The sequence below is a fragment of the Oncorhynchus tshawytscha genome, linkage group LG11 (assembly GCF_018296145.1).
Source record: "Oncorhynchus tshawytscha isolate Ot180627B linkage group LG11, Otsh_v2.0, whole genome shotgun sequence".
NCBI classification, from domain to species: Eukaryota; Metazoa; Chordata; class Actinopteri; order Salmoniformes; family Salmonidae; genus Oncorhynchus; species Oncorhynchus tshawytscha.
The window spans coordinates 54,345,856-54,372,206 of record NC_056439.1 but is presented as its reverse complement, the minus strand read 5'-3'; the positions used below and the strand labels follow the sequence as shown (position 1 = coordinate 54,372,206).

The 26,351-nt window shown below is 47.4% G+C and overlaps 1 protein-coding gene across 3 annotated transcripts in view; it reads left to right on the top strand.

Annotated features, from left to right (window-relative positions):
* The first annotated feature begins 4,577 nt into the window (after positions 1 to 4,577).
* LOC112240218 (vam6/Vps39-like protein) overlaps positions 4,578 to 26,351 on the top strand; it is a 48,787-nt gene continuing 27,013 nt past the window's right edge. The window contains exons 1-8 of one of the 3 annotated variants that reach the window (XM_042330371.1): positions 4,578 to 5,204; positions 6,021 to 6,086; positions 6,249 to 6,313; positions 6,733 to 6,775; positions 6,941 to 7,035; positions 7,218 to 7,316; positions 10,454 to 10,546; positions 10,845 to 11,028. In XM_042330371.1, the coding sequence (XP_042186305.1) occupies positions 5,132 to 5,204; positions 6,021 to 6,086; positions 6,249 to 6,313; positions 6,733 to 6,775; positions 6,941 to 7,035; positions 7,218 to 7,316; positions 10,454 to 10,546; positions 10,845 to 11,028 (718 nt within the window). In that variant the 5' untranslated portion in view covers positions 4,578 to 5,131. The remainder of the gene's footprint in view (positions 5,205 to 6,020; positions 6,087 to 6,248; positions 6,314 to 6,732; positions 6,776 to 6,940; positions 7,036 to 7,217; positions 7,317 to 10,453; positions 10,547 to 10,844; positions 11,029 to 26,351) is intronic. The other 2 variants (XM_042330373.1, XM_042330372.1) reach the window with 2 other exon arrangements.

Sequence of the window (26,351 nt, the reverse complement as noted above, 5' to 3'; positions counted from 1 at the left end):
CTGTACAGTAGAGTGATGAGTGGGCTGACTTTACTGTACAGTAGAGTGATGAGTGGGCTGACAGTACTGCACAGTAGAGTGATGAGTGGGCTGACAGTACTGTACTGTAGAGTGATGAGTGGGCTGACAGTACTGTACTGTAGATTGATGAGTGGGCTGACAGTACTGTACAGTATAGTGATGAGTGGGCTGACAGTAAGGTACAGGAGAGTGATGAGTGGGCTGACAGTACTGTACAGTAGAGTGATGAGTGGGCTGACAGTACAGTACAGTAGAGTGATGAGTGGGCTGACAGTACTGTACTGTAGAGTGATGAGTGGGCTGACAGTACTGTAGAGTGATGAGTGGGCTGACAGTACTGTACAGAATAGTGATGAGTGGGCTGGCAGTACTGTAGAGTGATGAGTGTGCTGACAGTACTGTACAGTATAGTGATGAGTGGGCTGACAGTACTGTACACTATAGTGATGAGTGGGCTGACAGTACTGTATAGTATAGTGATGAGTGGGCTGACAGTACTGTACAGTAGATTGATGAGTGGGCTGACAGTACAGTACAGTACAGTGATGAGTGGGCTGACAGTACTGTACAGTAGATTGATGAGTGGGCTGACAGTACAGTACAGTATAGTGATGAGTGGGCTGACAGTACTGTACAGTATAGTGATGAGTGGGCTGACAGTACTGTACAGTAGAGTGATGAGTGGGCTGACAGTACTGTACAGTATAGTGATGAGTGGGTTGACAGTGCTGTACAGTATAGTGATGAGTGGGCTGACAGTACTGTACAGTATAATGGTGAGTGGGCTGGGCTGACAGTACTGTACAGTAGAGTGGTGAGTGGGCTGACAGTACTGTACAGTAGAGTGATGAGTGGGCTGACAGTACTGTACACTATAGTGATGAGTGGGCTGACAGTACTGTATAGTATAGTGATGAGTGGGCTGACAGTACTGTACAGTAGATTGATGAGTGGGCGGACAGTACAGTACAGTATAGTGATGAGTGGGCTGACAGTACTGTACAGTAGATTGATGAGTGGGCTGACAGTACAGTACAGTATAGTGATGAGTGGGCTGACAACTACTGTACAGTATAGTGATGAGTGGGCTGACAGTACTGTACAGTAGAGTGATGAGTGGGCTGACAGTACTGTACAGTTGAGTGATGAGTCGGCTGACAGTGCTGTACAGTATAGTGATGAGTGGGCTGACAGTACTGTACAGTATAATGATGAGTGGGCTGGGCTGACAGTACTGTACAGTAGAGTGGTGAGTGGGCTGACAGTACTGTACAGTAGAGTGATGAGTGGGCTGACAGTACTGTACTGTAGAGTGAAGAGTGGGCTGACAGTACTGTACAGTAGAGTGATGAGTGGGCTGACAGTACTGTACAGTAGAGTGATGAGTGGGCTGACAGTACTGTACAGTAGAGTGATGAGTGGGCTGACAGTACTGTACTGTAGAGTGATGAGTGGGCTGACAGTACTGTACAGTAGAGTGATGAGTGGGCTGACAGTACTGTACAGTAGAGTGAAGAGTGGGCTGACAGTACTGTACAGTAGAGTGATGAGTGGGCTGTCAGTACTGTACAGTATAATGATGAGTGGGCTGACAGTACTGTACGTATGGCTATTCTGCCACTCTATTCAATCTAATCTGCCTCTCTATTCAATCTATTCTGCCACTCTATTCAATCTATTCTGCCTCTCTATTCAATCTATTCTGCCTCTCTATTCAATCTATTCTGCCACTCTATTCAATCTATTCTGCCTCTCTATTCAATCTATTCTGCCACTCTATTCTGCCTCTCTTTTCAATCTATTCTGCCACTCTATTCAATCTATTCTGCCACTCTATTCTGCCACTCTATTCAATATATTCTGCCACTCTATTCAATCTATTCTGCCTCTCTATTCAATCTATTCTGCCACTCTATTCAATCTATTCTGCCTCTCTATTCAATCTATTCTGCCACTCTATTCAATCTATTCTGCCACTCTATTCAATCTATTCTGCCACTCTATTCAATCTATTCTGCCACTCTATTCAATCTATTCTGCCTCTCTATTCAATCTATTATGCCACTCTATTCAATCTATTCTGCCACTCTATTCAATCTATTCTGCCTCTCTATTCAATCTATTCTGCCACTCTATTCAATCTATTCTGCCACTCTATTCAATCTATTCTGCCAATCTATTCAATCTATTCTGCCACTCTATTCAATCTATTCTGCCACTCTCATCAATCTATTCTGCCTCTCTATTCTGCCACTCTATTCAATCTATTCTGCCTCTCTATTCTGCCACTCTATTCAATCTATTCTGCCTCTCTATTCAATCTATTCTGCCTCTCTATTCAGTCTATTCTGCCACTCTATTCAATCTATTCTGCCACTCTATTCAATCTATTCTGCCTCTCTATTCAATATATTCTGCCTCTCTATTCAATCTATTCTGCCACTCTATTCAATCTATTCTGCCACTCTATTCAATCTATTCTGCCACTCTATTCAATCTATTCTGCCTCTCTATTCAATCTATTCTGCCTCTCTATTCAATCTATTCTGCCTCTCTAGTCAATCTATTCTGCCAATCTATTCTGCCTCTCTATTCAATCTATTCTACCTCTCTATTCAATCTATTCTGCCACTCTATTCTGCCTCTCTATTCAATCTATTCTGCCTCTCTATTCAATATATTCTGCCTCTCTATTCAATCTATTCTGCCTCTCTATTCAATCTATTATGCCACTCTATTCAATCTATTCTGCCTCTCTATTCAATCTATTCAGCCTCTCTATTCAATCTATTCTGCCTCTCTATTCAATCTATTCTGCCTCTCTATTCAATCTATTCTGCCACTCTATTCTGCCTCTCTATTCAATCTATTCTGCCTCTCTATTCAATCTATTCTGCCACTCTATTCAATCTATTCTGCCTCTCTATTCAATCTATTCTGCCTCTCTATTCAATCTATTCTGCCACTCTATTCTGCCTCTCTATTCAATCTATTCTGCCTCCCTATTCAATCTATTCTGCCACTCTATTCAATCTATTCTGCCTCTCTATTCAATCTATTCTGCCTCTCTATTCAATCTATTCTGCCTCTCTATTCAATCTATTCTGCCAATCTATTCTGCCTCTCTATTCAATCTATTCTGCCTCTCTATTCAATATATTCTGCCTCTCTATTCAATCTATTCTGCCTCTCTATTCAATATATTCTGCCTCTCTATTCAATCTATTCTGCCTCTCTATTCAATCTATTATGCCACTCTATTCAATCTATTCTGCCTCTCTATTCAATCTATTCTGCCACTCTAATCTGCCACTCTATTCAATCTATTCTGCCACTCAATTCTGCCACTCTATTCAATCTATTCTGCCACTCTATTCAATCTATTCTGCCTCTCTATTCAATCTATTCTGCCACTCAATTCTGCCTCTCTATTCAATCTATTCTGCCACTCAATTCTGCCACTCTATTCAATCTATTCTGCCTCTCTATTCAATCTATTCTGCCACTCTATTCAATCTATTCTGCCACTTAATTCTGCCTCTCTATTCAATCTATTCTGCCACTCTATTCGATCTATTCTGCCACTCTATTCAATCTATTCTGCCACTCAATTCTGCCACTCTATTCAATCTATTCTGCCACAGTATTCTGCCACCAGGTAATTTTAGGGATATGACAAGTCATTTATTCAACTGTAATATGTGGCCAGTCCAGGACTAGTCATTTATTCAACTGTAATATGTGGCCAGTCTAGGACTAGTCATTTATTCAACTGTAATATGTGGCCAGTCCAGGACGAGTCATTTATTCAACTGTAATATGTGGCCAGTCCAGGACTAGTCATTTATTCAACTGTAATATGTAGCCAGTCCAGGACTAGTCATTTATTCAACTGTAATATGTGGCCAGTCCAGGACTAGTCATTTATTCAACTGTAATATGTGGCCAGTCCAGGACTAGTCATTTATTCAACTGTAATATGTGGCCAGTCCAGGACTAGTCATTTATTCAACTGTAATATGTGGCCAGTCCAGGACGAGTCATTTATTCAACTGTAATATGTGGCCAGTCCAGGACGAGTCATTTATTCAACTGCAATATGTGGCCAGTCCAGGACTAGTCATTTATTCAACTGTAATATGTGGCCAGTTTAGGACTAGTCATTTATTCAACTGTAATATGTGGCCAGTCCAGGACTAGTCATTTATTCTTGTAGACTATACGGTTTTGTATTGTTAGAAGATTGTCATGCATTGCAGCCAGGGGTTTGGTATGTTTTTGTAGCAGGAAATAAGAACAACATTAAGGTGAGTCTGTGTTTTAATTTCTTATTTGTAAGGTTATTGTATGTCTTTTTTGCTGTTTATCCTGCGATTAAAGTGTATTTATATTAATCCCACGTTGTTATAATTATACAAAATGAATACAACATGTAAATAGTATTCATTTGAGATGGCATTGACCTGCGTGTTGTTCACCCAAGCTTCCTACATCAATGCACGGTATTCTCTCCTCGACCCGGTGCTTAACGGATCGTGAATGTGCGTCTTGTTTTAATTCGTCCCTGGTGAGTTGAACCGACTTCAGTCACATGTCTGCAGAACCCGAGTCTGTAGCAGACGGAACTAGCCAGCTAGCTAGCTAGCCTTTTTTTTATTTTACATTTTAGCAAACAGAGTAATTTGCACGAATATTATTTATCTAGTCATTTCTGATTTTCTTGTCAAAATGTAAGTTTATCAAGTGATCGGGTCAAAACTAGTAATGGGATGATGGATATGGAATTTAGTTGGCAGGCTAGCTAGCTTCGTTAGCATTTGTGTGTGTTTGTTAACGCTAATTCAGCTAGCTGGATAGACGAATTTCTTTGTGATTCATTTTTGGATTTAACTTGCTTGGATGTCATGGCTTCAACGAAGTGACAGGAATTATCTTCAAGTCACCAATACGGATAAAATAAACGGTTTGATCGGCTGGGTGGTGGAGAGAGGAGACATGATATTGTAGTTGTGCCTTGTAACGTTGGTCAACGTGACAGTGTTTATTTTTTTTATTGTCATACTGATTGGATAAGTAAACATTAGCATATAGCTAGTAGGAAAACTCCACAATGCATGACGCTTACGAACCGGTACCTATCCTGGAGAAACTGCCTCTCCAGATTGACTGTCTTGCGGCCTGGGGTAAGTTGATATTGTCAGCTCTATCTATCTATCTATCTATCTATCTATCTATCTATCTATCTATCTATCTATCTATCTATCTATCTATCTATCTATCTATCTATCTATCTATCTATCTATCTATCTATCTATCTATCTATCTATCTATCTATCTATCTATCTATCTATCTATCTATCTATCTATCTATCTATCTATCTATCTATCTATCTATCTATCTATCTATCTATCTATCTATCTATCTATCTATCTATCTATCTATCTATCTATCTATCTATCTATCTATCTATCTATCTATCTATCTATCTATCTATCTATCTATCTATCTATCTATCTATCTATCTATCTATCTATCTATCTATCTATCTATCTATCTATCTATCTATCTATCTATCTATCTATCTATCTATCTATCTATCTATCTATCTATCTATCTATCTATCTATCTAAACAAACAACACAAGACCACTCTAGCTGGTTTGTTTACCATTTTAACGTTAGCCAGCTGATATCTTTACCAGTTTATAGCTTGATGAGTTTTGAGGTGACAGATCATTGTAAACAAAGTCACCCTGTCTTGGGCCACCCTGTCGATGACAGAGAGATTTATTAGAGACCAAGTCATATTTAATGAATAGCATTGTATTTTAATGGCTTCCCAGTTGATGTCCTCATAGGGTGTGTACCAAATGGTACCCTAATTCCTAGGAGCCCTATTGGTTCTTATCAAGAGTAGTGCACTACATAAGGAAATGGGTGCCATTTGGGACAAGCCCATGCTGAGGTCCTTCTATTTCCTATTTCCTATCACGTCACAGAGGACTGGCTTCTAGTTGGGACCAAACCAGGCCATCTGCTGCTCTACAGAATCAAAAAGGATGCAGGTGAATGAGAGAGAGAGAGACCTCTGCTTTCAGCCTCTGTCCTGTGTTTTTGTGTGTGTATTGTTGGCTTCGGTGTGCAATAGTTTCCAGTGTTATTACCTCCATCTTGTAGCAGATGTCTCAAACAAGGAAACATATCCACTCTCTCTTTCTTCCTCGTAGGTACCAACAGGTTTGAGGTGACTCTGGAGAAATCCAACAAGAACTTCTCCAAGAAGATCCAGCAGGTAGGCAGATGAAGTGAGGATGGAGGGGGCTGGGAGTGCTCTCTCTCTGTCCCCCCCTCCAGGCTTTTAAGGCACTGTCCCAAGAGGACCCCTTTCAGTGACTTATCTCTGGTAATGTAGGCACACTTCACATTCTGTTGATGTGACAGGAAATACAAATAACAAAAAGTACCGTCGATTGAAACAAATCTAGGTGACACTGTTGTCCCAGCCCTGTTCCAGATCTGTGATGTGCTATGGCCAACTCCGTTGCTGTCCTTGACTGACAAGGAGTTGGTGACTTAACAAACTGACACTCACTCAGTCTCACCTGTAGCTCGTAGAACTCCCCGTCTCACCTGTAGCTCGCTACAGGTGAGACGGGGAGTTACCATTGTCACCATCTCAGTTTCACCTCTGGTCTCTTCTGTTCCTCGCAGCTCTTCATTGTCTCACAGTACAAGATCCTCATCAGTCTTCTAGGTAAAACATTTTCCTCGGCAAACAAACGGCCATATTGTTCACATGAACATGAGGTTGGTTATCTCAGTAATCCATAGGTCAAAGGTTGTTTTAAATATTGTCTGTTTGTGTGTGTCTGTGTGCATGGGTACGTGTGTGTCTGCATGTGTGTTCCTCTCTCTACAGAGAACAACATCCATGTCCACGACCTATTGACCTTTCAGCAGATTACTGTGGTCTCCAAGGCCAAAGGGGCAACGCTCTTCGCCTGTGACCTGCAGGTAAAATACAGCTCTGATGACGGAGACATAGTTTGTAAATGTCTTGATGCGAACCAGTTCATTGTGTTTATCTTCGGCTCCTGTAAAGATATTCCCTGTAACATCTGTGAAATTGTATCACACATTTCTGTTTTCCCTGTGACAATGGACATTTCGTCTTCTTCTTCTGCTACTTCCTGCAGCTGTCCCCTTCAGGAGAGGCCCAGCTGAGGATGTGTGTTGCAGTGAAGAAGAAGCTTCAGCTGTACTACTGGAAGGACAGGGAGTTCTACGAGCTACAGGTGAGACAGGGAGTTCTACGAGCTACAGGTGAGACAGGGAGTTCTACGAGCTACAGGTGAGACAGGGAGTTCTACGAGCTACAGCTGAGACAGGGAGTTCTACGAGCTACAGTTGAGACAGGGAGTTCTACGAGCTACAGGTGAGACAGGGAGTTCTACGAGCTACAGGTGAGACAGGGACTTCTACGAGCTACAGGTGAGACAGGGACTTCTACGAGCTACAGGTGAGACAGGAGTTCTACGAGCTACAGGTGAGACAGGGAGTTCTACGAGCTACAGGTGAGACAGGGAGTTCTACGAGCTACAGGTGAGACAGGGAGTTCTACGAGCTACAGGTGAGACAGGGAGTTCTACGAGCTACAGGTGAGACAGGGAGTTCTACGAGCTACAGGTGAGACAGGGAGTTCTACGAGCTACAGGTGAGACAGGGAGTTCTACGAGCTACAGGTGAGACAGGGAGTTCTACGAGCTACAGGTGAGACAGGGAGTTCTACGAGCTACAGGTGAGACAGGGAGTTCTACGAGCTACAGGTGAGACAGGGAGTTCTACGAGCTACAGGTGAGACAGGGAGTTCTACGAGCTACAGCTGAGACAGGGAGTTCTACGAGCTACAGCTGAGACAGGGAGTTCTACGAGCTACAGCTGAGACAGGGAGTTCTACGAGCTACAGCTGAGACAGGGAGTTCTACGAGCTACAGCTGAGACAGGGAGTTCTACGAGCTACAGCTGAGACAGGGAGTTCTACGAGCTACAGCTGAGACAGGGAGTTCTACGAGCTACAGCTGAGACAGGGAGTTCTACGAGCTACAGCTGAGACAGGGAGTTCTACGAGCTACAGCTGAGACAGGGAGTTCTACGAGCTACAGCTGAGACAGGGAGTTCTACGAGCTACAGCTGAGACAGGGACTTCTACGAGCTACAGGTGAGACAGGGACTTCTACGAGCTACAGGTGAGACAGGGACTTCTACGAGCTACAGGTGAGACAGGGACTTCTACGAGCTACAGGTGAGACAGGGACTTCTACGAGCTACAGCTGAGACAGGGAGTTCTACGAGCTACAGCTGAGACAGGGAGTTCTACGAGCTACAGGTGAGACAGGGAGTTCTACGAGCTACAGGTGAGACAGGGAGTTCTACGAGCTACAGCTGAGACAGGGAGTTCTGCGAGCTACAGCTGAGACAGGGAGTTCTGCGAGCTACAGCTGAGACAGGGAGTTCTGCGAGCTACAGCTGAGACAGGGAGTTCTGCGAGCTACAGCTGAGACAGGGAGTTCTGCGAGCTACAGCTGAGACAGGGAGTTCTGCGAGCTACAGCTGAGACAGGGAGTTCTACGAGCTACAGCTGAGACAGGGAGTTCTACGAGCTACAGCTGAGACAGGGAGTTCTACGAGCTACAGCTGAGACAGGGAGTTCTACGAGCTACAGCTGAGACAGGGAGTTCTACGAGCTACAGCTGAGACAGGGAGTTCTACGAGCTACAGCTGAGACAGGGAGTTCTACGAGCTACAGCTGAGACAGGGAGTTCTACGAGCTACAGCTGAGACAGGGAGTTCTACGAGCTACAGCTGAGACAGGGACTTCTACGAGCTACAGGTGAGACAGGGACTTCTACGAGCTACAGGTGAGACAGGGACTTCTACGAGCTACAGGTGAGACAGGGACTTCTACGAGCTACAGGTGAGACAGGGACTTCTACGAGCTACAGCTGAGACAGGGAGTTCTACGAGCTACAGCTGAGACAGGGAGTTCTACGAGCTACAGGTGAGACAGGGAGTTCTACGAGCTACAGGTGAGACAGGGAGTTCTACGAGCTACAGCTGAGACAGGGAGTTCTGCGAGCTACAGCTGAGACAGGGAGTTCTGCGAGCTACAGCTGAGACAGGGAGTTCTGCGAGCTACAGCTGAGACAGGGAGTTCTGCGAGCTACAGCTGAGACAGGGAGTTCTGCGAGCTACAGCTGAGACAGGGAGTTCTGCGAGCTACAGCTGAGACAGGGAGTTCTACGAGCTACAGCTGAGACAGGGAGTTCTACGAGCTACAGCTGAGACAGGGAGTTCTACGAGCTACAGCTGAGACAGGGAGTTCTACGAGCTACAGCTGAGACAGGGAGTTCTACGAGCTACAGGTGAGACAGGGAGTTCTACGAGCTACAGGTGAGACAGGGACTTCTACGAGCTACAGGTGAGACAGGGACTTCTACGAGCTACAGGTGAGACAGGGACTTCTACGAGCTACAGGTGAGACAGGGACTTCTACGAGCTACAGGTGAGACAGGGAGTTCTACGAGCTACAGCTGAGACAGGGAGTTCTACGAGCTACAGCTGAGACAGGGAGTTCTACGAGCTACAGCTGAGACAGGGAGTTCTACGAGCTACAGCTGAGACAGGGAGTTCTACGAGCTACAGGTGAGACAGGGAGTTCTACGAGCTACAGGTGAGACAGGGAGTTCTACGAGCTACAGCTGAGACAGGGAGTTCTACGAGCTACAGCTGAGACAGGGAGTTCTGCGAGCTACAGCTGAGACAGGGAGTTCTACGAGCTACAGCTGAGACAGGGAGTTCTACGAGCTACAGCTGAGACAGGGAGTTCTACGAGCTACAGCTGAGACAGGGAGTTCTACGAGCTACAGCTGAGACAGGGACTTCTACGAGCTACAGCTGAGACAGGGACTTCTACGAGCTACAGGTGAGACAGGGACTTCTACGAGCTACAGGTGAGACAGGGACTTCTACGAGCTACAGGTGAGACAGGGACTTCTACGAGCTACAGGTGAGACAGGGAGTTCTACGAGCTACAGCTGAGACAGGGAGTTCTACGAGCTACAGCTGAGACAGGGAGTTCTACGAGCTACAGCTGAGACAGGGAGTTCTACGAGCTACAGCTGAGACAGGGAGTTCTACGAGCTACAGCTGAGACAGGGAGTTCTACGAGCTACAGCTGAGACAGGGAGTTCTACGAGCTACAGCTGAGACAGGGAGTTCTACGAGCTACAGCTGAGACAGGGAGTTCTATGCTCCCCATCCAACCTTGCAGCGATGCTCCCCGTCCAACCTGACAGAGCTTGACAGGATCTTTATTTATGGGCATTTATGGACATAAGTATTAACCAATAAGTGTTTTTTGTTTGTCTTTCAGGGGGACTTTTCTGCTCCAGACATCCCGAAGTCCATGGCCTGGTGTGAGAACTCCATCTGTGTAGGCTTCAAGAGAGACTACTACCTCATCCGGGTCAGTGGGGCACAAAACAGGACACACTGTGTGTGGATTTCATGTGAACCTGTGGAAGACATCTTCTAATATAATATATATTATGTATACGAGCTATTATTATCTATTATGAAGAGGGGCTTTGACCTCTTCGTCTGCACTGATTGGAGAAGACTTGACAAGTTAACAATGGTATGGTAGAAGCTTATAATTAGCTTTCACCAGGTCAGTTGTTTCAGCTCCGAATCAGGACAGGAGTGGATAGAAGGAGGTTGTGTGTTATACCCCTCTGTATCCTCAGACCTCTGTTATCCTCCAGATGGATGGGCGGGGCTCCATCAAGGAGCTCTTCCCCACGGGGAAGCAGCTGGAGCCCCTGGTTGTTCCCCTGGCTGATGGGAAGGTGGCGGTGGGCCAGGATGACCTCACGGTGGTGCTCAACGAGGACGGGGTCTGCACTCAGAAGTGTGCCCTCAACTGGACCGACATCCCCATTGATATGGGTACTTGTGTTTCCTTGTTATAGTGTCTTTCCCCTGGCTCAGCAGTATAGACATTAATATCCTGCCTTTCTGGTATTAGATAATGGCTATGCTTAAATGACTTTACACCATATTGTTTGTCTACAGACTTGCTACTTATTTTTGTTTCAAGTTTTTGTGTAGCCTACTTCACACTTACGATGCAATATTACTTTAAACACTAACACAAATGAATTACTGTTGGCTATGTTTTGTCGTCTACAGACTGAATGCCACTTCGTTTTATATTTGGACTACTCGGTGTGTTATGGTTGGAACTTGAAAATGATGGGGCCGTACTTGCGAACAAAAGCAGCCATTTTAAATTTTAAACTGTTTCTAATTTTAAAAAAATTGTTGCTTAACTTGCACGGGAGAGAATGCTAAATTATAGCTGGTCCCATAAGATAACATAGCAAACATTAGCCCTGTGCTAACCTCGCCAGGTGACAGTGATTTATATTCTGAAACATAATAAATATATATATATTATCAGCCTATCAAAGAGTTTAGACTTTATCCACCAACCAATGGTATTTCTTAAAATAGGTCAAACCCCCAACCACTAGAGGATAGATATTAGATAGATATTTTAAACCTAGAAATTCAAGATTTGTGTTTGTTCCTTATGGTGTGTAACAGAATGTTGTGTGCCAACATTGATCCTTGGCAAGACTACTACTAATGTTACACATTTTCGCATGTATGAAACAACTGCCACGTTTTCTGTTCATCACGTTTATTGGTCACGTGCAGATGTTACTGCGGGTTTAACAAAATCCATGTGGTTTTATGAATGAAATATGGACATTTATCATGCATCGTGAAAAGAAAAGCAAAGAGCCTTATGGATTTGTCAAATATCAGCCATGATCACCATCACTTTTAGGTGGCTGAAGTGGTTGACCAAGACCATAGTGGCCCACTGCTGAAGTGGTTGACCAAGACCATAGTGGCCCACTGCTGAAGTGGTTGACCAAGACCATAGTGGCCCACTGCTGAAGTGGTTGACCCCAAGACCATAGTGGCCCACTGCTGAAGTGGTTGACCCCAAGATCATAGTGGCCCACTGCTGAAGTGGTTGACCCCAAGACCATAGTGGCCCACTGCTGAAGTGGTTGACCCCAAGACCATAGTGGCCCACTGCTGAAGTGGTTGACCCCAAGACCATAGTGGCCCACTGATGAAGTGGTTGACCCCAAGACCATAGTGGCCCACTGCTGAAGTGGTTGACCCCAAGACCATAGTGGTCCACTGCTGAAGTGGTTGACCAAGACCATAGTGGGCCACTGCTGAAGTGGTTGACCAAGACCATAGTGGCCCACTGCTGAAGTGGTTGACCAAGACCATAGTGGCCCACTGCTGAAGTGGTTGACCAAGACCATAGTGGCCCACTGCTGAAGTGGTTGACCAAGACCATAGTGGCTCACTGCTGAAGTGGTTGACCCCAAGACCATAGTGGCCCACTGCTGAAGTGGTTGACCCCAAGACCATAGTGGCCCACTGCTGAAGTGGTTGACCCCAAGACCATAGTGGCCCACTGCTGAAGTGGTTGACCCCAAGACCATAGTGGCCCACTGCTGAAGTGGTTGACCCCAAGACCATAGTGGCCCACTGCTGAAGTGGTTGACCCCAAGACCATAGTGGCCCACTGCTGAAGTGGTTGACCCCAAGACCATAGTGGCCCACTGCTGAAGTGGTTGACCCCAAGACCATAGTGGCCCACTGCTGAAGTGGTTGACCAAGACCATAGTGGCCCACTGCTGAAGTGGTTGACCCCAAGACCATAGTGGCCCACTGCTGAAGTGGTTGACCCCAAGACCATAGTGGCCCACTGATGAAGTGGTTGACCCCAAGACCATAGTGGCCCACTGATGAAGTGGTTGACCCCAAGACCATAGTGGCCCACTGATGAAGTGGTTGACCCCAAGACCATAGTGGCCCACTGCTGAAGTGGTTGACCCCAAGACCATAGTGGCCCACTGATGAAGTGGTTGACCCCAAGACCATAGTGGCCCACTGCTGAAGTGGTTGACCCCAAGACCATAGTGGCCCACTGCTGATGTGGTTGCAGTTTAACCATGGGTTCGAGCCCACTTTGTGTCACGCTTTTTCTGTTGAGAAAAAACTGTTCCTTTCCGGTCCTTGTTGCTCGATTCAAAACTCATGTGATGAAGTGGATGATTATTATAATGCATAGGCTTTAGAACGCTGTAGAGAATACAGCCAACTCGTGATAGTGTAGGCTAACATCTCCCCACCAGGAGAGGGCGTAGTCGCTTCATGGGTAGGCACCACCAGGCTTTCACCTCAGTGGCCTGCAAGCCAAGGCTTTCACCTCAGTGGCCTGCAAGCCAAGGCTTTCACCTCAGTGGCCTGCAAGCCAAGGCTTTCACCTCAGTGGCCTGCAAGCCAAGGCTTTCACCTCAGTGGCCTGCAAGCCAAGGCTTTCACCTCAGTGGCCTGCAAGCCAAGGCTTTCACCTCAGTGGCCTGCAAGCCAAGGCTTTCACCTCAGTGGCCTGCAAGCCAAGGCTTTCACCTCAGTGGCCTGCAAGCCAAGGCTTTCACCTCAGTGGCCTGCAAGCCAAGGCTTTCACCTCAGTGGCCTGCAAGCCAAGGCGACATATGGAACAGGACCAAGGTGGTTCATGGTGAATTGAGGGTGTACCATACAAAGTGCCATATGCATTAGTAGGTTAGGACATTAGGACACTATCTGATGTGAATGGATGTAGGCTATAGCTTTGTTAGACTTACTATAGAAGTCTACAGAAAAGGATCATTTGTATTTGTATTTATTATGGATCCCCATTAGTTCCTGCCAAGGCAGCACCTACTCTTCCTGGGGTTTATTATGGATCCCCATTAGTTCCTGCTTAGGCAGCAGCTACTCTTCCTGGGGTTTATTATGGATCCCCATTAGTTCCTGCTTAGGCAGCAGCTACTCTTCCTGGGGTTTATTATGGATCCCATTAGTTCCTGCCAAGGCAGCAGTTACTCTTCCTGGGGTTTATTATGGATCCCCATTAGTTCCTGCCAAGGCAGCAGCTACTCTTCCTGGGGTTTATTATGGATCCCCATTAGTTCCTGCCAAGGCAGCAGCTACTCTTCCTGGGGTTTATTATGGATCCCCATTAGTTCCTGCCAAGGCAGCAGCTACTCTTCCTGGGGTTTATTATGGATCCCCATTAGTTCCTGCCAAGGCAGCAGCTACTCTTCCTGGGGTTTATTATGGATCCCCATTAGTTCCTGCCAAGGCAGCAGCTACTCTTCCTGGGGTTTATTATGGATCCCCATTAGTTCCTGCCAAGGCAGCAGCTACTCTTCCTGGGGTTTATTATGGATCCCCATTAGTTCCTGCCAAGGCAGCAGCTACTCTTCCTGGGGTTTATTATGGATCCCCATTAGTTCCTGCCAAGGCAGCAGCTACTCTTCCTGGGGTTTATTATGGATCCCCATTAGTTCCTGCCAAGGCAGCAGCTACTCTTCCTGGGGTTTATTATGGATCCCCATTAGTTCCTGCCAAGGCAGCAGCTACTCTTCCTGGGGTTTATTATGGATCCCTATTAGTTCCTGCCAGGGCAGCAGCTACTCTTCCTGGGGTCCAGCAAATGAAGGCAGTTTATACAATTTTAAAAATATGACAATACATTGACTGTGTGCCCTCAGGCCCCTCCTCCTCCACTACCACATATATACAGTACTACATCCGTGTGTGTGTGTGTGTGTGTGTGTGTCTGTGCCAATGTTTGTGTTGCTTCCCCGCTGTCCAATAAGGTGTTTTAATTTATTATAAAAAAATTAAAAAATGTAATCTAATTTTACAGCTGGCATGAGTTACCTGATGTGGAATAGAGTTCCATGTAATCATGTCTCTATGTAGTACTGTGGAATAGAGTTCCATGTAGTCATGTCTCTATGTAGTACTGTGGAATAGAGTTCCGTGTGGTCGTGGCTCTATGTAGTACTGTGGAATAGAGTTCCGTGTGGTCGTGGCTCTATGTAGTACTGTGGAATAGAGTTCCGTGTGGTCGTGGCTCTATGTAGTACTGTGGAATAGAGTTCCGTGTAGTCGCGGCTCTATGTAGTACTGTGGAATAGAGTTCCATGTAGTCATGTCTCTATGTAGTACTGTGGAATAGAGTTCCGTGTAGTCGCGGCTCTATGTAGTACTGTGGAATAGAGTTCCGTGTAGTCGCGGCTCTACGTAGTACTGTGGAATAGAGTTCCGTGTAGTCGTGGCTCTACGTAGTACTGTGGAATAGAGTTCCGTGTGGTCGTGGCTCTACGTAGTACTGTGGAATAGAGTTCCGTGTGGTCGTGGCTCTACGTAGTACTGTGGAATAGAGTTCCGTGTGGTCGTGGCTCTACGTAGTACTGTGGAATAGAGTTCCGTGTGGTCGTGGCTCTATGTAGTACTGTGGAATAGAGTTCCGTGTGGTCGTGGCTCTATGTAGTACTGTGGAATAGAGTTCCGTGTGGTCGTGGCTCTATGTAGTACTGTGGAATAGAGTTCCGTGTGGTCGTGGCTCTATGTAGTACTGTGTGCCTTCCGTAGTCAGAGAGTTACATGACTTTATCAAATAGAAGTAATTCTCCATCAGATACTGATACAGCCCAGTGTTACTCCCTTAATACTGTTGATATGAGTCCTCCTCCAGACTCGTGGTTAAACTACTTTAACAAGAGCTGCAATACTGCCATCTGCAGGATAACTAGAGATGACCACCTAAAATCCTACTGTTCACTTTGTAATGCTCATCCTCCAGTCTATCACATATGTAACAAATCAGATGGGTCCGTCCGTTCCCCTCCCGCCCCGTGTGACATTGGAATCCAATCTGGGGGGCGATTACGTGGACTAGGCACTTCTGTTTTGAGGAGGCAGGTAGCCTAGTGGTTAGGGGAGGCAGGTGGCCTGGTGGTTGGAGGAGGCAGGTGGCCTGGTGGTTGGAGGAGACAGGTGGCCTGGTGGTTGGAGGAGGCAGGCGGCCTGGTGGTTGGAGGAGGCAGGCGGCCTGGTGGTTGGAGGAGGCAGGCGGCCTGGTGGTTGGAGGAGGCAGGCGGCCTGGTGGTTGGAGGAGGCAGGCGGCCTGGTGGTTGGAGGAGGCAGGCGGCCTGGTGGTTGGAGGAGGCAGGCGGCCTGGTGGTTGGAGGAGGCAGGCGGCCTGGTGGTTGGAGGAGGCAGGCGGCCTGGTGGTTGGAGGAGGCAGGCGGCCTGGTGGTTGGAGGAGGCAGGCGGCCTGGTGGTTGGAGGAGGCAGGCGGCCTGGTGGTTGGAGGAGGCAGGCGGCCTGGTGGTTGGAGGAGGCAGGCGGCCTGGTGGTTGGAGGAGGCAGGCGGCCTGGTGGTTGGAGGAGGCAGGCGGCCTGGTGGTTGGAGGAGGCAGGCGGCCTGGTGGTTGGAGGAGGCAGGCGGCCTGGTGGTTGGAGGAGGCAGGCGGCCTGGTGGTTGGAGGAGGCAGGCGGCCTGGTGGTTGGAGGAGGCAGGCGGCCTGGTGGTTGGAGGAGGCAGGCGGCCTGGTGGTTGGAGGAGGCAGGCGGCCTGGTGGTTGGAGGAGGCAGGCGGCCTGGTGGTTGGAGGAGGCAGGCGGCCTGGTGGTTGGAGGAGGCAGGCGGCCTGGTGGTTGGAGGAGGCAGGCGGCCTGGTGGTTGGAGCGTTGGACTAGTAACCAAAGGGTTGCTAGATCAAATCCCCGAGCTGACAAAGTAAAAATCTGTCGTTCTGCCTCTGAACAGACAGTTAACCCACTGTTCCCCGGTAGGCCGTCATTGAAAATAAGAATTTGTTCTTAACTGACTTGCCAAGTTATAATAAGGTTAAAAAAAAACACAGAGTCATCTGACCAGTCAGTCAAATACACTTGATAGTTGCTTTGAGGATCAGAACGTACTGAGTTATGTTAAGGACGCTTCCATGAACAACTGTTGGAACGGGTCCAACTACGTCAATGATTTTAATTGGCTGATGCAGAATTTGTTCCAGGATAGAATGACTGTCACCTAGTGAGGCTAGCATCGGGCTAATGTGTACCATTTTATCTGTCGGGACCAGCTACAATTTAGAGTTCTGTCACAGGCAAGTAAATCGATGATTTTAATTGGCTGATACACATTATCAAGCCAAAGAAACTGTTTATATTTAAACGATTGCTTATGTTCACAAGTATGGCCCTGGTGAATTGAACTTGATAGTATCTCGAGCCACATAGTTGATACCAGGTTGGTTGTAATACCCCTGTCGTCCAGTTTGGTTGGTTGTAATACCCCTGTCGTTTGGTTGGTTGTAATACCCCTGTCGTCCAGTTTGGTTGGTTGTAATACCCCTGTCGTCCAGTTTGGTTGGTTGTAATACCCCTGTCGTCCAGTTTGGTTGTAATACCCCTGTCGTCCAGTTTGGTTGTAATACCCCTGTCGTCCAGGTTGGTTGTAATACCCTGTCGTCCAGGTTGGTTGTAATACCCTGTCGTCCAGCAGGGCTGTTGATACCAGTTTGGTTGTAATACCCCTGTCGTCCAGTTTGGTTGTAATACCCCTGTCGTCCAGGTTGGTTGTGATACCCCTGTCGTCCAGCAGGGCTGTTGATACCAGTTTGGTTGTAATACCCCTGTCGTCCAGGTTGGTTGTAATACCCCTGTCGTCCAGTTTGGTTGTAATACCCCTGTCGTCCAGTTTGGTTGTAATACCCCTGTCGTCCAGGTTGGTTGTAATACCCCTGTCGTCCAGGTTGGTTGTAATACCCCTGTCGTCCAGCAGGGCTGTTGATACCAGTTTGGTTGTAATACCCCTGTCGTCCAGTTTGGTTGTAATACCCCTGTCGTCCAGGTTGGTTGTAATACCCCTGTCGTCCAGGTTGGTTGTAATACCCCTGTCGTCCAGCAGGGCTGTTGATACCAGATTGGTTGTAATATCAAATCAAATTTATTTATATAGCCCTTCCTACATCAGCTGATATCTCAAAGTGCTGTACAGAAACCCAGCCTAAAACCCCAAACAGCAAGCAATGCAGGTGTAGAAGCACGGTGGCTAGGAAAAACTCCCTAGAAAGGCCAAAACCTAGGAAGAAACCTAGAGAGGAACCAGGCTATGTGGGGTGGCCAGTCCTCTTCTGGCTGTGCCGGGTGGAGATTATAGCAGAACATGGCCAAGATGTTCAAATGTTCATAAATGACCAGCATGGTCGTATAATAATAAGTCAGAACAGTTGAAACTGGAGCAGCAGCACGGTCAGGTGGACTGGGGACAGCAAGGAGTCATCATGTCAGGTAGTCCTGGGGCATGGTCCTAGGGCTCAGGTCCTCCGAGAGAAAGAGAGAATTAGAGAACGCACACTTAGATTCACACAGGACACCGAATAGGACAGGAGAGGTACTCCAGATATAACAAACTGACCCTAGCCCCCCGACACAAACTACTGCAGCATAAATACTGGAGGCTGAGAAAGGAGGGGTCAGGAGGCACTGTGGCCCCATCCGAGGACACCACCGGACAGGGCCAAACAGGAAGGATATAACACCACCCACTTTGCCAAAGCACAGCCCCCACACCACTAGAGGGATATCTTCAACCACCAACTTACCATCCTGAGACAAGGCTGAGTATAGCCCACAAAGATCTCTGCCATGGCACAACCCAAGGGGGGGCGCCAACCCAGACAGGATGACCACATCAGTGAATCAACCCACTCAGGTGACGCACCCCTTCCAGGGACGGCATGAGAGAGCCCCAGTAAGCCAGTGACTCAGCCCCTGTAATAGGGTTAGAGGCAGAGAATCCCAGTGGGAAGAGGGGAACCGGCCAGGCAGAGACAGCAAGGACGGTTCTTTGCTCCAGAGCCTTTCTGTAATACCCCTGTCGTCCAGGTTGGTTGTAATACCCCTGTCGTCCAGGTTGGTTGTAATACCCCTGTCGTCCAGCAGGGCTGTTGATACCAGGTTGGTTGTAATACCCCTGTCGTCCAGGTTGGTTGTAATACCCCTGTCGTCCAGGTTGGTTGTAATACCCCTGTCGTCCAGCGGGGCTGTTGATACCAGGTTGGTTGTAATACCCCTGTCGTCCAGGTTGGTTGTAATACCCCTGTCGTCCAGCGGGGCTGTTGATACCAGGTTGGTTGTAATACCCCTGTCGTCCAGCGGGGCTGTTGATACCAGGTTGGTTGTAATACCCCTGTCGTCCAGCGGGGCTGTTGATACCAGGTTGGTTGTAATATCCCTGTCGTCCAGCGGGGCTGTTGATACCAGGTTGGTTGTAATACCCCTGTCAACCAGCGGGGCTGTTGATACCAGGTTGGTTGTAATACCCCTGTCGTCCAGGTTGGTTGTAATACCCCTGTCGTCCAGGTTGGTTGTAATACCCCTGTCGTCCAGGTTGGTTGTAATACCCCTGTCGTCCAGGTTGGTTGTAATACCCCTGTCGTCCAGGTTGGTTGTAATACCCCTGTCGTCCAGGTTGGTTGTAATACCCCTGTCGTCCAGGTTGGTTGTAATACCCCTGTCGTCCAGGTTGGTTGTAATACCCCTGTCGTCCAGCAGGGCTGTTGATACCAGTTTGGTTGTAATACCCCTGTCGTCCAGCAGGGCTGTTGATACCAGTTTGGTTGTAATACCCCTGTCGTCCAGGTTGGTTGTAATACCCCTGTCGTCCAGGTTGGTTGTAATACCCCTGTCGTCCAGGTTGGTTGTAATACCCCTGTCGTCCAGGTTGGTTGTAATACCCCTGTCGTCCAGCAGGGCTGTTGATACCAGTTTGGTTGTAATACCCCTGTCGTCCAGCAGGGCTGTTGATACCAGTTTGGTTGTAATACCCCTGTCGTCCAGGTTGGTTGTAATACCCCTGTCGTCCAGGTTGGTTGTAATACCCCTGTCATCCAGGTTGGTTGTAATACCCCTGTCGTCCAGGTTGGTTGTAATACCCCTGTCATCCAGGTGGGTTGTAATACCCCTGTCGTCCAGCGGGGCTGTTGATACCAGGTTGGTTGTAATACCCCTGTCGTCCAGGTTGGTTGTAATACCTCTGTCGTCCAGGTTGGTTGTAATACCCCTGTCGTCCAGGTTGGTTGTAATACCCCTGTCGTCCAGGTTGGTTGTAATACCCCTGTCGTCCAGGTTGGTTGTAATCCAGGTTGGTTGTAATACCCCTGTCGTCCAGCAGGGCTGTTGATACCAGTTTGGTTGTAATACCCCTGTCGTCCAGGTTGGTTGTAATACCCTGTCGTCCAGGTTGGTTGTAATACCCCTGTCGTCCAGGTTGGTTGTAATACCCTGTCGTCCAGGTTGGTTGTAATACCCCTGTCGTCCAGGTTGGTTGTAATACCCCTGTCGTCCAGGTTGGTTGTAATACCCCTGTCGTCCAGGTTGGTTGTAATACCCCTGTCATCCAGGTTGGTTGTAATACCCCTGTCATCCAGGTGGGTTGTAATACCCCTGTCGTCCAGCGGGGCTGTTGATACCAGGTTGGTTGTAATACCCCTGTCGTCCAGGTTGGTTGTAATACCCTGTCGTCCAGGTTGGTTGTAATACCCCTGTCGTCCAGGTTGGTTGTAATACCCCTGTCGTCCAGGTTGGTTGTAATACCCCTGTCGTCCAGCGGGGCTGTTGATACCAGGTTGGTTGTAATACCCCTGTCGTCCAGGTTGGTTGTAATACCCCTGTCGTCCAGCGGGGCTGTTGATACCAGGTTTGTTGTAATACCCCTGTCGTCCAGCAGGGGGCAGTACGATTCCGGTTTGTTATTCCTATCCGGTAGGTGAGAAGTTTTGAGGGGTTTGTATTTTAGACAGGGACTCCTTGTTAGCTCTCATCCACAATCACTCTCTTTTCTATAAACAATGTTTCATTCTTTTTTCTCTCTTGTCCTCAGTGTCATTTTATATCTTACAGTTAATATGTAATAAATATATCCCATTTTAGCAGATGCTTTTATCCCGACTTAGTTAAACCGTACATACATGTTTTCATATGGGTTGTCCAGGGAATCCACTGTCCTGCCATTGCAAGCACCATACTCAACCAACTGAGCTACAGAGGACAACCCAACCCAGCACATGCTGTGTTGTCAGTTTGAGTACAGGTGACCTGGGGAACATAATGTGGAGCCGTCTATTTGGCCCTGAACGTGTCCGCTTTGCTAAAGGCCTTTTTCAGACAAAGAAGATGCAAATGAAGTCTTTTTTTTTTTTTTTTTTTAAAGACTCTTTGTCTTCCGTCTGCATCGTTGAAATGCAGAAGTAACAGTCTGAAAGGGGAAATTAAGGCTCCAAGCTACGGAGGTTTCAATTCAAACAGCAATTTCCTCATTTACATTGAGCCGACCGATCGTGTGGTTTTGGCAGGAGGCTGGACAGGAAGAGAATCAGCCAAGCTTTATGTCCACACGTCTCTATATTCACGGTCATGCTCATCACACACACACACACACACACAGTACATAGTCTGATAATTTGTCTGATATTTGCTATTAATGCTTACTCTAAGACCTTGGCTCTCCCCCTGGGTTCAGCCAGTCCCCACCCCTCTAAGACCTTGGCTCTCCCCCTGGGTTCAGCCAGTCCCCACCCCACATCCTTCTCCTCAGTTCAGCCAGTCTCCCCCATCCTTCTCCTCAGTTCAGCCAGTCCCCCATCCTTCTCCTCAGTTCAGCCAGTCGTCCCCCATCCTTCTCCTCAGTTCAGCCAGTCCCCCCCATCCTTCTCCTCAGTTCAGCCAGTCCCCCCCATCCTTCTCCTCAGTTCAGCCAGTCCCCCCCCATCCTTCTCCTCAGTTCAGCCAGTCCCCCCATCCTTCTCCTCAGTTCAGCCAGTCCCCCATCCTTCTCCTCAGTTCAGCCAGTCCCCCCATCCTTCTCCTCAGTTCAGCCAGTCGCCCCCATCCTTCTCCTCAGTTCAGCCAGTCCCCCTTCTCCTCAGTTCAGCCAGTCCCCCCATCCTTCTCCTCAGTTCAGCCAGTCGCCCTCCCCCCCATCCTTCTCCTCAGTTCAGCCAGTCGCCGCCCCCATCCTTCTCCTCAGTTTAGCCAGTCCCCCCCCATCCTTCTCCTCAGTTCAGCCAGTCCCCCCCCATCCTTCTCCTCAGTTCAGCCAGTCCCCCCCATCCTTCTCCTCAGTTCAGCCAGTCCCCCCCATCCTTCTCCTCAGTTCAGCCAGTCCCCCCCCCATCCTTCTCCTCAGTTCAGCCAGTCCCCCATCCTTCTCCTCGGTTCAGACAGTCTCCCCCATCCTTCTCCTCAGTTCAGCCATCCATCGTTACAGGCCGTTCTAATATGTCATTCTATGGCTGTAGATAGCTGGCGCGACCAAGATTTCCTCCCTGCCCTGCTAGCCTCCAGGGCTCCAGTCTCTACACAGCCAGACACCTCATGTTGGAAGACTTGAGGCAAATTTCTGATCCCATTGTTTGTGATCACTTTTAGTCGCTCTTATTCCTGTGTAGATAGTGTCCAAAACATTGAAAAATGTATCTGATGATTCTTTTTTAATATATTTTTTTTACCTTTTTAACTTGTCAAGTAGGTTGAAGAAAAAAGTTCTTATTTTCAATGACGGCCTAGGAAAAGTGGGGTTAACTGCCTTGTTCAGGGGAACAGTGGGGTTAACTGCCTTGTTCAGGGGAACAGTGGGGTTAACTGCCTTGTCCAGGGGAACAGTGGGGTTAACTGCCTTGTCCAGGGGAACAGTGGGGTTAACTGCCTTGTCCAGGGGAACAGTGGGGTTAACTGCCTTGTCCAGGGGCAGAACGACAGATTTTTACCTTGTCAGCTCTGGGATTTGATCTTGCAACCTTTCGGTTACTAGTCCAACGCTCTAACCGCTAGGCTACCTGCCCCCTGAGGAGTTAATGCTCATGTATATTGGATAGTGCCCTCACTGATTGTCCCCCCACCTGTACAAATCTGGACATCTGGATTGGTCATGCCTTTTCATTAAATAGCAAAAACAAATCATTGAGCCAACATTCACACCGATATTATAGACTATGGCGATTTATCGTCTATATACACTGAATAATAATATAAATGCAACAATTACAAAGATTGTACTGAGTTAGTTAATTTAAGGAAATCAGTCAATTGATATAAATTCATGAGGCCCTAATCTATGTAGGTCACATGACTGGGAATACAGGTATGCATCTGTTGGTCACAGATACCTTAAAAAAAGGTAGGGGCGTGGATCAGAACACCAGTCAGTATCTGGTGTGACCACCATTTGCCTCATGCAGCGTGACACATCTCCATCACATAGACTTGATCAGGCTGTTGATTGTGGCCTGTGGAATGTTGTCCCACACCTCTTCAATGGCTGTGCGAAGTTGCTGGATATTGGCAGGAACTGGAGCACGCTGTCGTACACGTCGATCCCAAACATGCTCAATTGGTGACATGTCTGGTGAGTACGCAGGCCATAGAAGAACTGGGACATTTTCAGCTTCCAGGAACTGTGTACAGATCCTTGAGACATGGGGTCGTGCATTATCATACTGAAACATGAGGTGATGGCGGTGGATGAATGGCACGACAACGGCCCTCAGGATCTCGTCACAGTATCTCTGCATTCAAATTGACCTTCGATAAAATGCAATTGTGTTAATTGTCGGTAGTTTATGCCTGCCCATACCATAACCCCACCGCCACTATGGGGCGCTCTGTTCACAATTGTGACATCAGGTGAAGAAGCCGGATGTGGAGGTCCTGGGCTAGCGTGGTTACACATGATCTGTGGTTGTGAGGCCGGTTGGACGTTATGCCAAATTCTCTAAAGGCGGCTTAGTTCTCTGGCAACAGCTCTGGTGGACATTCCTACAGTCAGCATTCCAATTGCACGCTCCCTCAACCTGAGACATCTGTGGCATTGTGTTGTGTAACAAAACTGCACTATTTAGTGGCCTTTTATTCAAATCAAATTGTACTGGTCACATACACATGGTCAGCAGATGTTATTGGTCACATGGTCAGCAGATGTTAATGGTCACATGGTTAGCAGATGTTATTGGTCACATGGTTAGCACATGTTAATGGTCACATGGTTAGCAGATGTTAATGCGAGTGTAGCGAAATGCTTGTGCTTCTAGTTCCTGACAGTGCAGTAATATCTAACAAGTAATCTAACCTAACAATATGCAGAATTCAGTCTAATTTAGTCTCTCTGATATCCAATAGTTCTGTATGTAATAAAATGTAAGGTTTTCTGGGCTAACAATGTAAGAAATAATATATTTAACTAAATACTGCACAGTTTCTGAACAAGTAGAATTGAGGCACTTCTCTGTCGGCACCATTTTTAATCAAGCTGAGAGAACAGTCTATTGTCCCCAGCACAAGGTGCACCTGTAATGATCATGGGGTTAAATCAGCATCTTGTTATGCCACACCTGTTGTGGATGGATTATCTTGACGAAACATTTGACTGAAATAAGCTTTTTGTGCAGTATGGAACATTTCTGGGATCTTTTATTTCAGCTCATGAAACAATGGGACCTTGTGCAGTATGGAACATTTCTGGGATCTTTTATTTCAGCTCATGAAACAATGGGACCTTGTGCAGTATGGAACATTTCTGGGATCTTTTATTTCAGCTCATGAAACAATGGGACCTTGTGCAGTATGGAACATTTCTGGGATCTTTTATTTCAGCTCATGAAACACGGGACCAACACTTGTTGTGTTTATTTTTGTGTTCAGTGTAAATGCCTGCTGCCACTGTATTGACGCCATGGGACACATAGCGTACTATGCTTTGTTATGGCCGATTTAGATTGCCCTCGTCGTCCTGATCCTCACCGGTTGCATCACCGCCTGGTATGGCAACTGCTCGGCGTCCGAGGGTAGTGTGTACAGCCCAGTACATCACTGGTGCCAAGCTTCCTGCCATCCAGGACCTATATACCAGGCGTCAGGTGTCAGAGGAAGGCCCAAAAAATAGTCAAAGACTCCAGTGACCCAAGTCATAGACTGTTGGCTCTAGTACCACATGGCAGGCGATACCGGAGCGCCAAGTCTAGGTCCAAAAGGCCCCTTAACAGCTTCTACCCCCAAGACTGTTGGCTCTAGTACCACATGGCAGGCGATACCGGAGCGCCAAGTCTAGGTCCAAAAGGCCCCTTAACAGCTTCTACCCCCAAGACTGTTGGCTCTAGTACCACATGGCAGGCGATACCGGAGCGCCAAGTCTAGGTCCAAAAGGCCCCTTAACAGCTTCTACCCCCAAGACTGTTGGCTCTAGTACCACATGGCAGGCGATACCGGAGCGCCAAGTCTAGGTCCAAAAGGCCCCTTAACAGCTTCTACCCCCAAGACTGTTGGCTCTAGTACCACATGGCAGGCGATACCGGAGCGCCAAGTCTAGGTCCAAAAGGCCCCTTAACAGCTTCTACCCCCAAGACTGTTGGCTCTAGTACCACATGGCAGGCGATACCGGAGCGCCAAGTCTAGGTCCAAAAGGCCCCTTAACAGCTTCTACCCCCAAGACTGTTGGCTCTAGTACCACATGGCAGGCGATACCGGAGCGCCAAGTCTAGGTCCAAAAGGCCCCTTAACAGCTTCTACCCCCAAGACTATTGGCTCTAGTACCACATGGCAGGCGATACCGGAGCACCAAGTCTAGGTCCAAAAGGCCCCTTAACAGCTTCTACCCCCAAGACTGTTGGCTCTAGTACCACATGGCAGGCGATACCGGAGCACCAAGTCTAGGTCCAAAAGGCCCCTTAACAGCTTCTACCCCCAAGACTGTTGGCTCTAGTACCACATGGCAGGCGATACCGGAGCACCAAGTCTAGGTCCAAAAGGCCCCTTAACAGCTTCTACCCCCAAGACTGTTGAACAATTCATCAAATGGCCGGACTATTTACATTGTTTCAGAAAGTAGGCCCCCCTTTGGAAGTTTTTGGTACAGTGCCTTCACACCCCTTGACTTTTTCCATATTTTGTTGTTAAAGCCTGAATTTAAAATGGATTAAATTGAGGTCTACACACACACACACAATACCCCATAATGTTAAAGTGGAATTTTGTTCGTAGAAAATGTTCTACATTTATAAATTAAACATTTTTAGTCAGGAAGGGAACCGCTCTGGGATTTCACCATGAAGCCAATGGTGACTTTAAAACAGTTACAGATTTGAATGGCTGTGAGGAGAACTGAGGATGGATCAACAACATTGTAGTTACTCCACAATACTAACCTAACTGACAGAGTGAAAAGAAGGAACCCTGTACAGAATAAAAATATTCCACAACATGCATCCTGTTTGCAACAAGAGAAAAAAAAATGTAGCAAAGCAATGAACTTTTTTGTCCTGAGTACACAGCGTTATG